Source organism: Rhipicephalus microplus, chromosome X (genome assembly GCF_043290135.1).
Source record: "Rhipicephalus microplus isolate Deutch F79 chromosome X, USDA_Rmic, whole genome shotgun sequence".
In the NCBI taxonomy this organism is placed as follows: domain Eukaryota; kingdom Metazoa; phylum Arthropoda; class Arachnida; order Ixodida; family Ixodidae; genus Rhipicephalus; species Rhipicephalus microplus.
In genome coordinates this window covers 28,378,110-28,393,248 of record NC_134710.1, presented here as the reverse complement: position 1 = coordinate 28,393,248, position 15,139 = coordinate 28,378,110, and the positions used below count along the sequence as shown (strand labels likewise).

Below are 15,139 nucleotides of genomic sequence, written 5' to 3'. Positions count from 1 at the left end.
TAGGCATATCATGGTTTTGGCACGCAGAACAGTAATTACTATTACAACGCTATAGTTCTTGTCGCCATGTGTATCTTTGTGTGATTTCCTTTGTTCATTTCTTTGTTTTGCAGCTATCTAGTAGTCCTGGGTTCGCAGTTCAACTTCTAAGATTAACTATTCGAATAGTCCTCTTGTGAATGACAGTGTTAAGACGAGTTTCGCATTTTGACATACACAGGCTCACATTTCATTACTTTGTTCAGCTATTTTTGAGCAGTAGTTTGCACAGGGCAGGTACGCCAATTTCCATACCATAGGGCTGTGACACTCCTAGACTCGTAGAGCCTTGATGTAGTGGTTCGTCGTATAGTATTCATCAGCTGGCGGAATGCAATTATACGGGCTGGAATACTATAGGTGGCACCCGGAATAAATTTGTAAGCAGGGTTAAGCTTTTACCGCGATTTTCCTTACAAAAATTACTGTAGTATCGCGTTCTAAACACTAAATGCCTGAAGTTTCTCTTCGGAGAGAAGATTTATTTGTCTTTTAGATGTTCTCAAGAGTCAGCGTGCTAACGCTTTTTTTTCTTTGTTTTATATCCTAAATTGCAATTGTCACATGGACCTTGCCCATTTATGTTTACATCTTTTCTAATTTTGAACTAGGTATATGCACGGTTTATTAACCTTCAAATGCTCTATTTTTTCTTCTGTTTGTTTTTCTTTTGCTTGCCTACCTAAGTGTTCTGTCTTCTCTCTGTCTTTGTTGTCTTTTGGAAAGAGCTTGAATTCACTTGTGAATCAGGCATACTCGTTGTCCTGCCTCAAGATAGCTGCTATTCGGAAGTTATACCGGAAGCTTCATTTCGTTACCGGTTTATTTTGCCAAGTATTCGCCGACAGAACATACGAAATTGTGACAATAAAGATATGCCAGTTGTTTTTTTGTTTGCTATGCTCAGTATTGCAGCCGTTCGGAAATGCGTACAGCTAACATTTTGGTTTCACATACATCCTTAAGGTTTGCAGAACTTTCAGCAACTTCCTGTGTCCTGCAATCCGTTATCCTAGCATCCCATATGTAGGTCGCGATTCAGAAAGCAATTTGCAAACCCGTATCACGTTCCCTTTGTTCAAGACTGAAGTGAATGGTGCTTTTTTTTTCACGCAGTACCTGTTGATATAGACGCCACACAACCCCTGTGTAAACATTGAAGACCTTGTCTTGATTATATGAAATTATGAATGGTTTATGCTTTCATTATTTCCCCGGCAGAGAGCGCGCTTTAATACAGTGAACTGCGTTAGGCTCCGAAGATTGATTTTTAGGTCGCGCAAAAGCTTTGAATCAACCTTCCGTAAAAGTTTCTTTCGTTAGCCGTAGCTCGCGAATGGTCCGCGCATAGAGCCACGAAAGGTTCATCACGTAGCGGACGACGACTTCATCCGAGTGGGTTTGTGGGCTTTAGAGGGTCCTGTTATACGCGTGAGCTTCTGTGCTGTCTAATTCTTTTCATGCGCTGCGTCCATTGATGGAATCACGCACTGTAGTGAAGCGTTGCCAATCATTACTCTGACTGGGTGACCTCACTGGCAACTGTTGCAACATTCGAACTTTGAGACATTGAATAGAGGGACACTATGGAGGCACAAACGAAGGTCGCCGGATGACGTGACCGATTCTCTTCATAAGAGCTGCAAGCCCTTATTCTCCCTACTTCAGTGGTGTTCGCAACAGCACGCCCGATAACCGAATTGTCGTTAGTGCGGCTGCGCCCACTAGTAATTAAATGGACATGCTCTATGCATTGTCCGCATAGATAAATATGCTATATAAAGAGCGAACACTCGAGCCTTTTCGCGGCCGAGCAAGAAATGGTCGCCCCGCCGTGGTGGTTTAGCGGTTATGGTACTCGGCTGCTGACACGCAAGTCGCGGGATCAAATCCCGGCTGCGGCAACTGCATTTTCGATGCAGGCGAAAATGCTGTAGGCCCGTGTACTCAGAATTGGATGCACGTTAAAGAACACCAGGTGTTCAAAATTTCCGGGGTCATCCACAACAGCGTCTCTCATAATCATATGGTGGTTTTGGGACGTTAAACCGCACAATTCAATCAGCAACAAAGAGTCTGACTAACCATTGTATGGCGGGCCCACGCTCCCTTCTACTCCTTCATCAAGACATGTAATAGCCGCCCCAGGAGGATAATGAAAACCCAGGTTTGGCATCAAACATTTGCAAACAATAAATTTTGATTTGTGCAGTTTTTCATATCCGCTCTAAATCGTGTCCCGCTGAGGACGTTTATAGTTTTACAACAAAAATCAGTAAAGCGCGACTAGAAAGTGTTGTCTCTCTGCTTTTGTTTTGCACAAAGGGTACACATTCATGTGGTTTAGATGTACTCTTCATGTATACTCTTAGTCTTAGCATGGGCGTGTATCCTAGTGGTAAAGACACTCGCTTTCGGTGCATGAGGGTACGGGTTCAAATCACAGCATCGAAAAGAAACATTTTGTTGTTCCCATTTACGCTGAAGACATCAGATCTGACCAGCCACTCGTGGTGCTGAAAGCAGCGCATTAGCTCGGCCGCACAGCTCTCCGCTCTTTATGTAAGTATGATTCTCTATGCTATCCACCCATTCGTGATGTAATAACCAGCCCATAAGCTTCTGGCATGAAACGCTTGTTTTCACGTTGGAAACCTGACCCGTCAGTCCCTAGACGAGACCCAACAACTTCTCTGTAAGGAATATCTGTATTGCATCCGCGACATTGTCTGATTAAGGTGACCAAAATAAATGCTCCAAAAGTACATGGCAAGACATTCTCCTCAACTTTTATGCTATAACATAATACAATGAACTTGGCCTGTGGCATCGGAGAAAAGTTATGCAGTTATATGTGTTAATAGCAACAATGTCATTCAAGAGGCCTCGCTCGATGAAATACCTATAGCGGTAATCCAAATTAGGCAAATGTTCGGGGGGAGATGGAAGCTTCGTGTTCAAAAGTTCGTGAACACTGCATGTTCACCTAGCCTTGAACCTAGCCATGAACACTGCATGTTCACCTAGCCGACGTTTCGACAAGCACGACTAAGCGTGCTTGTCGAAAGGTCGGCTGCGGTGACACCTCGTGTTCACGAACTTTTCGTCTCCATGACAGTGGTGGAAAATAGGGACGAGAACTTTTGTGGGGTTCTACAGATTCAGCTCATTGCCACAATCAGTGACTTTTTTCCCTCCACTATAACGTTCATGCCTCCCTCACCCCTTCACTAGTGCAGGGTAGCCCACCGCGCTCAGCCCTCGTTTCTATATCTAATTTGATCTGTTACTTTGAAAACGATAAGATACGCTATTTCGGCTCAGTCTTTGGGTGGGCCCCCCTTTTCTGGAAGTTCAGAAAATATATACTAGCCATTATCTTAACAATTCCAAATTTTATTGTGAACCTGAGTCAGTGCTCAATCAGATAGTGAGCTGCACATAAAAATGACTGTGAATACTTAACGGGCACACAACGTAACATGGTGATGTCGATGTCTTCGTAAACAAAGAACGCTCGGTGATTAAGGACAACTGATTATGAAATAAGGTTTTCAGATACCATGTTGCAAAAAATGATAAAACACGATCTTGACGATGGTATATGGTATTTCTTGGCGCAAGAGCTATGTTGTGGCTAAAAAGGCCAGTGGATAAAATTACGATCCTAGACGTTGCAAGGGGGCTATAGGCAACATGCTCAGTTATCGCTTTCGCCTAAGCTAACCATAAGAGTGGTCTCATAGGGAAAACGCCCTGGGTGTTTCTGTTACCTAGTATTCTTACAGAGTTTTCTGAATAGATACTCGAACTTGTGCAGAAACTTAGGACGAAGAATTTAATTATGCAGAAGCAAGGCCACTAACAGGACAGAAGACTTTATTAGCAAGCCCTGAAAAGTTGTCTTAAACTCGTATGCTGCAGTGCCAGTTTGAAGCGCAATGTCTCTACAGACCAAATGCATTATAGTAAAGCGAGCCGGCACTACTTTTTTTTCATGACTATATTGTGTGTGCACCTCTCATTCTATCCAAGCCACTGTGCGTATGGCAAAATCTGGAGCCCAGTTATTGAATTTTTAGGGCTAGGTTGAGTTCAGGTGCTGACCCCGATGCCTTGCGGGCAATAAACATGTGTCATTCCTTGCATTCGTTTCGCTTTTCTTCACCAGGTGGCGAGCTACGCGAATTTCACAGCATCGTGAGCAGCCCACACATCCATGTGCTCGAGAACGGCTCGCTTACCATCGTATCCGTGCTGAGCGAGGACAAAGGACGCTACCTTTGCGAGGCGTCCAACGGCGTAGGCCCCGCAATCAGCACCACTGTCACGCTGACAGTAAACAGTGAGTGCTTCTTCTTTTGGCTTGGTGACCAAGCCCACTTAGTTGAATGCTGTTCTATTATTCGTTCTTCTGAGCAGAGTGATTGCTTGACATTGGTGCGGACTCGGTATATATTATGTAGATTTTCTGGTATATTTCTTTTTTTTCATTTACGACCCATAAATTACGGGAAGAAACCACATCAACGAAGTGACATTATCTACAGGAAAGCTATTCCTGTTGGCTTTGAGGAGTCGTTATACCACATTACTTTGATGGAAAATTAATGTCAAAGGAAAGAAACTGAACCTAACAGAACCCGACTCGAGCTCCTTTCTTTTATTTTTCTGATATTTTTGTAATCTGGGGGAAGTTTTTTTTGTTTTATGTATGTGTTCTTGTGCTTTCGCACTGCGTACGAAACAAGTTTCTCGAAGACTTTCTTTCGCAGGAGTGCTGTTCCGTTGACCGATAGCATTCTCTCAAGATATGTAGAACATTGTCTGTTGAAATGTATATATATATATATATATATATATATATATATATATATATATATATATATATATTACTGTTACAGTTTAGAGGGCTTTTTGGAATAAAACTGCGGATTTGCAGTATGCTGAACGACCCGTACCATTTACCTTAAGCCAGCTATTTTTTTCACATTTTGCATTATCGTGTATACGTGGTTAACATGACGGTGGTTTTCTTCAACCTGAATTTAGTACTAGAGCGAACGGATCCACTTCTTTCGTACCAAATGACGGTGTAAATGACCTTCTCTTGGCTACAGGTAGCTTTGGCGACCGAGTGTTAGGGATAACTTTACATGGTTTTTGAAATCAATTTCATTTTCGGACGTCCCAAGACCTAGCTAGAAGACTGACGTAAACAAATCTGCAAGATAAAAGTTTTCGCTTTAAGTGCGTGGTTCTTTGTTATTCACGTTAATTGTAGCTAAAAGAGAAGTAATATTGCTGCGTGTGAGGATAAAGGCGAGCATTCCTTTTTCGCAATCACTCTCCGCTAGGAGACGACATCGTCTGAGTTTGGGCACGTAAACACTATCCCCTTAAACTAAAATACAGTGCGCGCAATGAAAGTTTGGCATTGTACCACAATTTCCTTAATCCCCGCTATCACGCTACCACTAAACTATTACTGTCTATTTACATGATGTTTCTATGGCGCACACTTGTTCCCTTTACTTGCGCCAATAATGTTGTCACATTCTCAGGCTATTTTTGGTGCGATTCACTTTGTTACACCGCCGCTGTAAGAGCACAATCTACTTGTCTTTCATGCAGCGTATTTTACATTTTCTTTGCTCGTTATTGTTCGGCGCATGCAATTACGAGTGGAAACACAGGACTGTTTGCTTCGAGCAAAGCGAAGCACATATGACGCGCCCATGCGGTCGTAATTACGCAGTCACTGTGTGCAGCTTGAGCTCCTGTGAAGCGTGCTCCTCCTCAGGCAGACTTTAATTGCGGAAAAGCCTCAGTCCTGTGGACACACGCCCGTCGGTAAACGAGTACTGCGTACGAGCAGCAAAGAAAGACCGCGTGAAGCGACTTTGATTTGCTTCCAAAGTCACTGCGTGAATGCACATCGCTTGATTACATTTATATCGCTGGACCTGCCACTTCGAATGGCACTGCTGTTTTGTCTTTGTGTCGCACTCGTCTGATCGCTCAGTTATAAGCGATGTTCGTCCGCGATTGAGCATGTATCGATTGTGGCCTATGTGCCCCTCTTCTTCACCGCTGAATGATGAAGTAGCATTAACCGTAAGTACACAGTATTTCTGTATAAGATTCTTGGGCGATGCATACACAATAAACAAGTTTTGTAGCCACACTTAATTGTATCTTCTCGAGTTTTATTGCTGATACGCTGACTAACCTCTCAAAAATACTCAAAGCTTTTTTCCACTTATACAACATTCCGGAAATTTGTTCGATGTTTCCTCCTGACCCCGATGCCTTGCGGGCAATGAACATGTGTCATTCCTTGCATTCGTCTCACTTTTCTTCACCAGGTGGCGAGCTACGCGAATTTCACAGCATCGTGAGCAGCCCGCACATCAAACGGGCTTGGTCGCACGTTGGAAGTGCAACAGTGCGTTGACGCCGGTTTACAGCAGCTTGTGTGTGAAAGAATGCACCGCGTCTTTCTGTAGAGCGTTGGATCATCAACGGCAAAGTGCTATGCTATCACGCTATTGAACCATGCCACAGGACCTCTCTTTCCATTCTAGTTTGAGAGAAGGGCATGTTTATGCTCGTTTGCGGCGACGACCATCGATTAAGTAAGGTCAAGCAAAAAGACGTCCATCCTTTTCTGCGCGTCGCGGACACGTTTGGCAGTCTTCAGCGAGCTGAATATTCCTAGTCCTCCATCTGCATTCTGGCAGGTCCCGATGGCTGGCACTGATTCTCAGAAAATTGGCCTTCACACCTAACGGTCAGTCCAAATTTTGCGTAATGCCCTTTTGACATTGCAACGTACCTGCCACGTTTGAACTACTCATAAAAAACTTACTAAATAGCCTGAAATTGTCTTTGTGCCCATGCTACCTTGACAATGTCGATGTTTTCTCTCCTGATATTCCTACTCACGTGCACTGTATCAGACATGTTTGACACATTGCCACAGGTATAGAAAGCCAAAATGACACAGAAGGAATGAAGACGGTGTTGTGGGGCTGCGTCTGAGCAGCCCTGTTGTCCTGTATCCTTGCATACTGTGTGCAGTGTTAGCCCAACCGGCATTAACTTATTAAAACTCCCCGTCGCATATTTTGGTGGAAGTGCTGGGTAACATCCCGACTCTGAATCTCCGTAGCGAACGTCACCTTCGTCCAGCCACGATACCTGAAGGCAGTGCGCCGCCCTTCCAGTCTACGCCTGCTCCGTCAACTGTGATCTCGTCCCATCTTCTGGATCCTGGTATATTTGTGGCACCAACACAACTGACGTTGACGACTGGCTCGTCCTAAACGAGCGCGTCAGCAAGCAATACAGGTGGGATGAGATGCTTATGCTGGCCAACATCATTTTGTTACCTACGAGGTACTGCACGCGCCTTGTACGAGACGCACGAAGAAGATTTGACGAGTAGGGACGTGTGCAAGCACAAGCTCCGGGACTTGTTCGGCCGGTCAGTTGCTCGACAAATGGCAGCCAGGCAGGAAATCGCGTCACGAGTTCAATCTTCTACCGAATCGTACGTCACCTATATTCAAGACGTGATCGCCTTGTGCCGGAAGGCCGACAAAGACATGATAGAACTTGACAAGATCAGCAATGCGTTGAATGGCATATCTGACGATGCTTTCAACATTCTAATCAGCAACAACTGTACCACCATAGACAGTTATCAGTGAATGTCTGCGGTTCGAGCAAGCCAAATGCAGAAGAATCACTCAACGCTTCACTCGGCTCCCGAACACCGCTGTGACTTCTTCCTGCAAGAATCCTGTGGCGCCACGTCCATTTGTGAATTCTCCCAAAATCGCAAGGATTGCACGCCAGGAGTTGGAAGCCATGGCTCCCTCCGCTTATCAGCCCCATGTGCCATACAACTTGGCCACAATATCGCTTGTTCAAGCCGTTGTACGACAAGAGTTTGCCAATATGAGCGTCTTAGTTCCCCAAAACTCCAGCCACAGACCAGCCCATAAATTCTATCGCTCATAAAGCTCACTACCACGCCGCCACACTTGTTGATGCGGCCGCGTTGGTCCCACACTTCTCATCACGCTACCGAAATCCATGATAGTGGCGCACACAAGATGATCGACAGATACGCTCCTCTTGCTATCGTGTTGGCCACATTTCTCGCCACTGCCACAACAGATGGTCTTCCCGGCAACGTTCTCTAGACGACCACCGACAGGATCGTGGGCAATATTCGCCACCTTGTTTTGCCGATGACCATCTTCAGAACCTCCCACCTAGCCATTCTACTCTACGCCCCGAACCATCCTACGATCCTAGGCTGATGTCGTCGCCCAGAGAACCCAGTCCAGCTGCTCGCCGTCACCTCAGGGTCGCCAGCCCGGCTCCTCTCAACGCCGTCGCTCTCCGTCACCGGCGTATTCTGGGCAGTTCTCACGAAACTAACAGATGCTGCTCCTGGAGCTGGCGCTGAATTGCCAACTCAGAACAAAAACTTCTAACGACTACTAATTCCAGACGAAATTTACTTGGTGTTTTCATCGATGTCTTGACCGTTACAGCTCTAATAGACACCGATGCCCACATATATGTTATGAACTCACGTCTTCAATCCAGCCTGAAGAAAGTTCTTACCCTTGCTATGTCTTCGACTGTGCGAGTAGCCGACGGCCGCCGAACATCAGTTCTTGGTATGTGCACTGCCCACGTACGTGTTGCCGGCCTTCACACTTCAGTCCTTTCTGCTGTTCCAGACGCTTCTTTACATGACGTGATTCTCGGCATTGACTTCTTGACCGCACACTCAGCCCTCATTGATTGTTCAAGCGGCACTTTACGGCTAGAGTTGCCTTTGAACTCGGACGTCCCTCCGGCAACTCGCACACGGCTCCCGTCCGTGGAGTGTCTACCATTACCGCCTCAGGCCGCTGTGTACCTTTCTATGTCGCCGTTCACACCTGTTCCTGATGGCGACTACCTGGCAGCTCCACTCATTGACCTGACCCTTTTACGGAACATTATACTTCCTCATACTTTAGTGAGTATTAGTGACAACAAGACGCTTCATTCTGTCCTCAACTTATCTGTGTCGACACAGGTCATTTTTCAAGGAATCGCCTTTGCAGAACACTTTACTCTGGAGCAATGTACAATTTTATCTTTCATTCCTGACATGAAGACCATAGCCGAACCTGTGGCAGCCACGCAGAATAGAGCTTTCCTAGACAAAATGATCTCAAACGACCTGTCGCCGTCCTAAGTTGAAGTGCTCCATGCTCTCCTAGTTTCTTACCCCGACAATTTTTTTACATCGACGACCATTCTTTGAGCCACACGAGCATCGTAGCCCACCGTATAAACATCGGCAACGCCAGCCCCCTTCACAAGCATTCTTACTGTGTGTCTCATTCAGAGCACCAAATAGTCCAGAAGGAGGTAGAGAGGATGCTCGGCAAAGACGTCATAGAGCATTCAACTAGTCCTTGAGCATCACCTGTTATGCTTGTTAAAAAGAAAGACAACATCTGGCGGTTCTGCATCGACTATCACCATCTCAATTGAATAACCAACAAGGATGTCTATCCTTTACCTCGAATCAATGATGCGCTCGACGGTGCCAAGTATTTATCTTCCCTCGACATATGATCTGGATATTGGCAAAGTTCAGTCAATGACCACGATCATGCGAAGACAGCATTCATTACCTTCTACGTGCTTTGTCAATTTCAAGTCATGGCTTTTGGGGGCTGTGCACCAGCAACTTTTAAACGCATGATGAAATCCCTCATTCGCGGTTTTAAATGGTCGACGTGCCAGTGCTACCTAGACGATGTCATTGTTTTCTCCCCAACCTTTGAAAGCCATTTTTCACGTCTCTCGGCTATTCTTGGCCTTTTTCGCTGTGCTGGCCTCCAGCTTAACGCGTCGAAGTGCACCTTTGGAAGCCGTCAGATCAAGCTACTTGGCCACCTTGTTTACGCTACTGGTGTACGACACGACCCTGACAATGTGCGCTCTGTATGCGAGTTCCCGCTCCCACGTTTCACTCAAGAAGTCCGCAGCTTTAAGGGGCTCTGCTCGTATTTCCGCCGTCTTGTCAGCAACTTCGCGGAAATTGCTCGGCCCGTGACGAATCTCCTCGGAAAGAACATGGCTTTTTCTTGGCGTGAAGACCAAGAACATTCTTTTGCGTCACTGATTTCTGCGCTTATATCACCACCTGTGTTGGCTCATTTTGACCCAGCCACTCAAACAGAGCTTCGCACCGACGCAAGTGGCCATGGTATAGGCGCAGTACTCGCTCAAATGCAGAACGGCAGAAACCACATCATAGCGTACGCTAGCCACCTACTTTCCCAGTCGAAAAGGAACTATTCCATTACGGAGCGGAAGGGCCTTGCTCTCGTCTGGGCTATCGCAAAATTATGTCGATACCTATACGGACGCCCTTTCAAAGTCATCACAGACCACAATGCGCTCTGCTGGCTGTCAACACTTAAGGATCCAACAGGAAGACTTGGGCGATAGTCATTGCAATTGCAGTGGTACACGTTCTCGGTAGTGTACAAGTCCGGCAAGCTTCACAGTGATGCTTACTGTTTATCTCGATACCATGTTGATCCACCTAACTCCTCAGAGTTGAAAGCCGATCCCAACATTCTACCCATAACAAGATTTTCCGCACATGCCTGACGAACAATGCCGAGATCCATCGCTGCTATCTATGATTGACCGTATTCAATCAGGCCATAAAGGCCCTTTCTTGAGCCTGTTCTTCCTTCAAGACAACGTTTTGTACCGCCGCAACATACAGCCCGATGGCGCAGAACTTTTGCTCGTCGTCCCACGTCATCTGGGCAAGGATATCTTGCAAGAACTTCACAACACCCCAACATATGGATATTTAGGTGTCTCTAAAACCTATGACCGCGTTCGCCGATGGGTATTCTGTAAGGGCCTTCGTCGTTTCGTTTGCCGTTACGTTGCAGCGTGTGACCTGTGCCAGCGCCGGAAGAAACCTACGTCTCTCTCCGCCAGTCACCTTCAACCTATTTAAGTCCCACCTGAGCCAATTATTCATTGGGTGGGGTTGGATTTGTTAGGTCCCTTCCCAACATCGGCGACGGAAAACAAATGAATAGCAGTAACTACGGATTATGCCACTCGGTATGCAATTACTCGAGCGCTACCGACCCGACCAGCTGCGTAACAGACGTCGCAGATTTCCTTCTCTACGGCATCATTCTTCAGCATGGTGCTACTTCTCACCTCCTCATGTACCGTGGCCGCTGCTTCCTGTCTCATGGGGTTGACAACCTCCTTAGACCCTGTGCTACGCGGCACAACTTTACGACTTCTTAACATCCTCAGACTAACGGAATTACTGAACTCCTGAATCGCACACTGACGGACATGCTTGCAAAGTATGTTTCTGACAACCACATCAATTGGAATATTGCCCTCCCGTTCATAAATTTCGCCTACAACTCGTCGCGTCATGAAACTGCCGGCTACTCACCATTTTATCTCCTGTTTGGCCGTGATCCCTTTCGATACTTTGCTTGCGCACGACCCTCCGTCCACCACTTCGTACGCGCAAGATGCCATTTCCCGTGCTCTCATCGCACGGAAAGTAGCCCGCGCCAGGTTCTCGTCGTCCCAGTGAGCACAAAAGTTGCTCTACGACCACCGACATAGAAATATTGATTTTCCTCCGGGCTCTATTGTGCTACTGTGGCTCCCGTACCGTCATGTCAGCCTCTGCGAGAAACATTTATTGCGATACGTTGGGCCTTGCTGAGTTCTGCGCCAGGTGACACCTGTTACCTATGAAATTTCCCCTACTATGAACCCGACTGGTACATCCAGAACTGACATTGTGCACGTTTCTCGCCTGAAGCCCTATCACAGTGACATGTCCGTATATAAACAGCAGGCACCGGGACGGTGCTTTACCGCCCGATGTAATTACACGGATATAGAAAGGTACCTCAGGCATCGGCACCAAATTGATACAGAAGGAATGAAGACGAAGATGTTGTTGTGGGGCTGTGTCTGAGCTGCCCTGTTGTACTGCATCCTTGCGTGCTGTGTGCAGTGTTAGCCCAACCAAAATTAACCTATTAAAACTCTCCGTTACAATACTTAAACAACATCGGACTGCAACTCAACCTCAAAAAGAATCACTTTGCCCTATAAGTGCTGGTGCTGATTATCTTACGCCACATCGTGTCCAAGCATGGCGTTCTACGTAATCCTGATAAACTTCGTGCCATCGATGTTTTCCCAAAGCCCGCTACTATAAACGTCTCAGTTTTGTCGGGTTATGATCTTAGTAGCGCTTTTTTCAAAACATCGCGCCCACCATGTCGACATTTACTAAGCTCCTACGCGGTGATGAAGACCTATACCCCTGGTTCCCTGCATTCAACTGTATGTTTGATATACCGCTGTCACACGGGCACCTTTAATCGCGATCAGGGGATCCGGATCAGTTTTCTTGATCGCAATCAACTTTGACTGCTAGCTGCTACACGGCCCAAGCTAATACGGTTCGAGCTTGGGTCAGATGAAATGCACTAGGTAGCGCTTGCGTGCCAATAAGCATGTCATTAAAAAAATTAGGGTACAATATTTTTGTAGAGCCCTTTATTAGCAATATTATTCGTGAAAGAACCACTTGAACGTCAGAAACTTTGCGTACCACTGCAAGAAAAATATATTAAATCCACCATTGGATAGACTTTCCCTGGCACTTGCCTTTATTACTTTTCAAGATTTTTTAACTCTGATTTTATTTCTGATAGCTCCCGCTAGTAGCCGTCCAGTCACATCAAAACGTCAATATTGTTGCACGCGCCAGAGTTTCACTTTTGGCGCCTCAACTCTTCCAGTCGCTCCTGCTAGTGGTCAATTACAGTGAAGGCCTCTTCATTCGACCACGAAGTGCGCGTACGTGGCGGCAAAGTTGGAAGACTAAGGACCCTCATAATTGGTTTGCTTTGAGGTGCAACAACTGCTCCGGCGGTGCGAGAGCAGAACTAAGTGCGGAATACAACAGTCATCTGCTTCTTCCATAACTACATGCGGTCGATACGAGTCCTAATATATGCGATATATCAAATATTGTTCCAGTTTATACAATTTATAGTTTGCTTTTCTTTTATAAACATCCAGCTCTTTTATGTGTTCTTATGTAACTATGCTCGATTTTCTTGTTTATTGCACTTTCAACAAGCTTGGCCAGGGGTTGCAGATGACAGCAAAATCGGCATCTCTCATCCAGATCGCGATGTGCGGATAACGATAGTCTTAATTCCAATCGCACCTGTTCCTGATTAAAAGTGACCGTGTAGCAGCCCCTAAACAGGATCGTGGTTAATCCGGATCGACACTGATCATGATTAAAAATACTCGTGTGTCACCGGTATTACACTCCTTAGTCGCCTTACTTCTCTTCCCATTCGCCATTTCAACCCAACAGACGCAACTCAGACGAGAGAGAGAAATGGAGAAAAAAGGCAGGGAGGTCAACCAATCTTGGCTCAATTGCCCACACATGTCACTGGTGTCGGCCGTAAAATTGTGCTAACCCAACGAAGCTCGGCTACTCCGAATACACCATCGCCTATGCGAGTCGCACGCGCATAAAAAGCAGCGGTCAATAACGGTGTCACTGTGAAAGAGTGCTTATAGCATGGGCGCTTGGACAGTTTCACGCACACTTTAATGGTCAACCATTTGGCCTACTGACTGTCACCAGCTGCTTTTCTGGTTTGCCGCGTTGAAAGACCTTCTGATCGACTAGCGCTCTGGGTACTGCGAATCGAGCAGCATAACGTCAGTGTCATCCACAATGCATTGAGCACGCAAGCACTCTGACGCAAGCGCCACGTCCCATTCACCTCTTGCCATTGTACAGCTTTTTGACCCGTGGTTTTCTCCCCTTTTCTATGAATATTGACCATTCATATATCCCGATCTCTCCGACGCCAAGATGCCCATTCCACCATTCGTGATGGGCTGCTTCACCGATGCAACTGCGCTCCCGAAGGCTGTAAATGGCTTTCAGTCATTCCCCACATGTCAAGATCGCAGATATGTGCCGCCTTCTTCGATGATCTAAAATATGAACAAGCCGGCACTTTGATGACATAAGAACGTATTTCTCATCACTGCTACTGGCATGGAATGTGCAATTTCGCACTAAAATTTCTCCAGTGCTGCCTTCAGTGTCGACGTCGCAAATCACCATCTTTACACGCGTCTGAGACCCATGAAGGTAACTACCAAGCGAAAGTTCACCGGTGGCGGCAATTAAGGGCCAAATTAGAAGCTACAGAACACGATGCCCCGTTTCCAAGATCTACCCGCCTCTACGGGGTCACACTCGGAAGATTGCAAACATGAAGTTTCACGACAATCTCGGTCCTTCACAAGATACACCCGACAAAGTACTCCGACCCCAACTGTGACTACTGCCACGAACCAGCAACGACAGAGCATATCCTCTGGGAATGGCCCGTTCACGAATCAGGCCGAGATTCTGTTATCAAAAGTGACCTATGTACCTCGCCTGAGCTACAGCAAGACATGGAAGGGACTACCAACTGAATACTTGAAGACCCACTCATCAGAGCCAGGCTGAACCTGTGGTGTGCTGCCTTGCGCATGATCGTCATTCCCTGCCCAGCAGTAACAAGCAGACCAGTTTGAGGTCACCCGAGTTTTTTTTTCATGGGGCTGAAGCTAACAAGCAAGCGAGAACACATTGTAAATAGTTCAATAAAGTTGTCAATCAATCAATCAATCAATCAATATATCAATCAATCTGGCTTCTTACAGCCCTTCTGTGCCATGCCAAACTTCTTGACCACGTCGCTATTGACTTCTACTGCCCACTTCCAACAACGCTGGATGGCAATCGGTGGATTATAGCTGTGGGTCAGAATGCTACGCTGAAACTTCTGCTGTGCGGAGTACTGCAGCGTGAGGCGTAGCCTACTTTGGGCTACACCGCTCCATCCTACGACATGGCGCACCGCGAGAGATCACTATAGTGAGAGAGGTCAAGCCTTTCTTTCAAAAGTCG

General features: G+C 46.3%; 1 protein-coding gene across 2 annotated transcripts in view; it reads left to right on the top strand.

The window, feature by feature from the left end:
- Positions 1 to 15,139, top strand: part of LOC119176597 (cell adhesion molecule Dscam1-like) — a 716,521-nt gene that overhangs the window by 591,309 nt on the left and 110,073 nt on the right. For both annotated transcript variants that reach the window (XM_075876101.1, XM_075876100.1), the window contains exon 12: positions 4,211 to 4,384. In XM_075876101.1, coding sequence (XP_075732216.1) covers positions 4,211 to 4,384 — 174 coding nt within the window. The remainder of the gene's footprint in view (positions 1 to 4,210; positions 4,385 to 15,139) is intronic.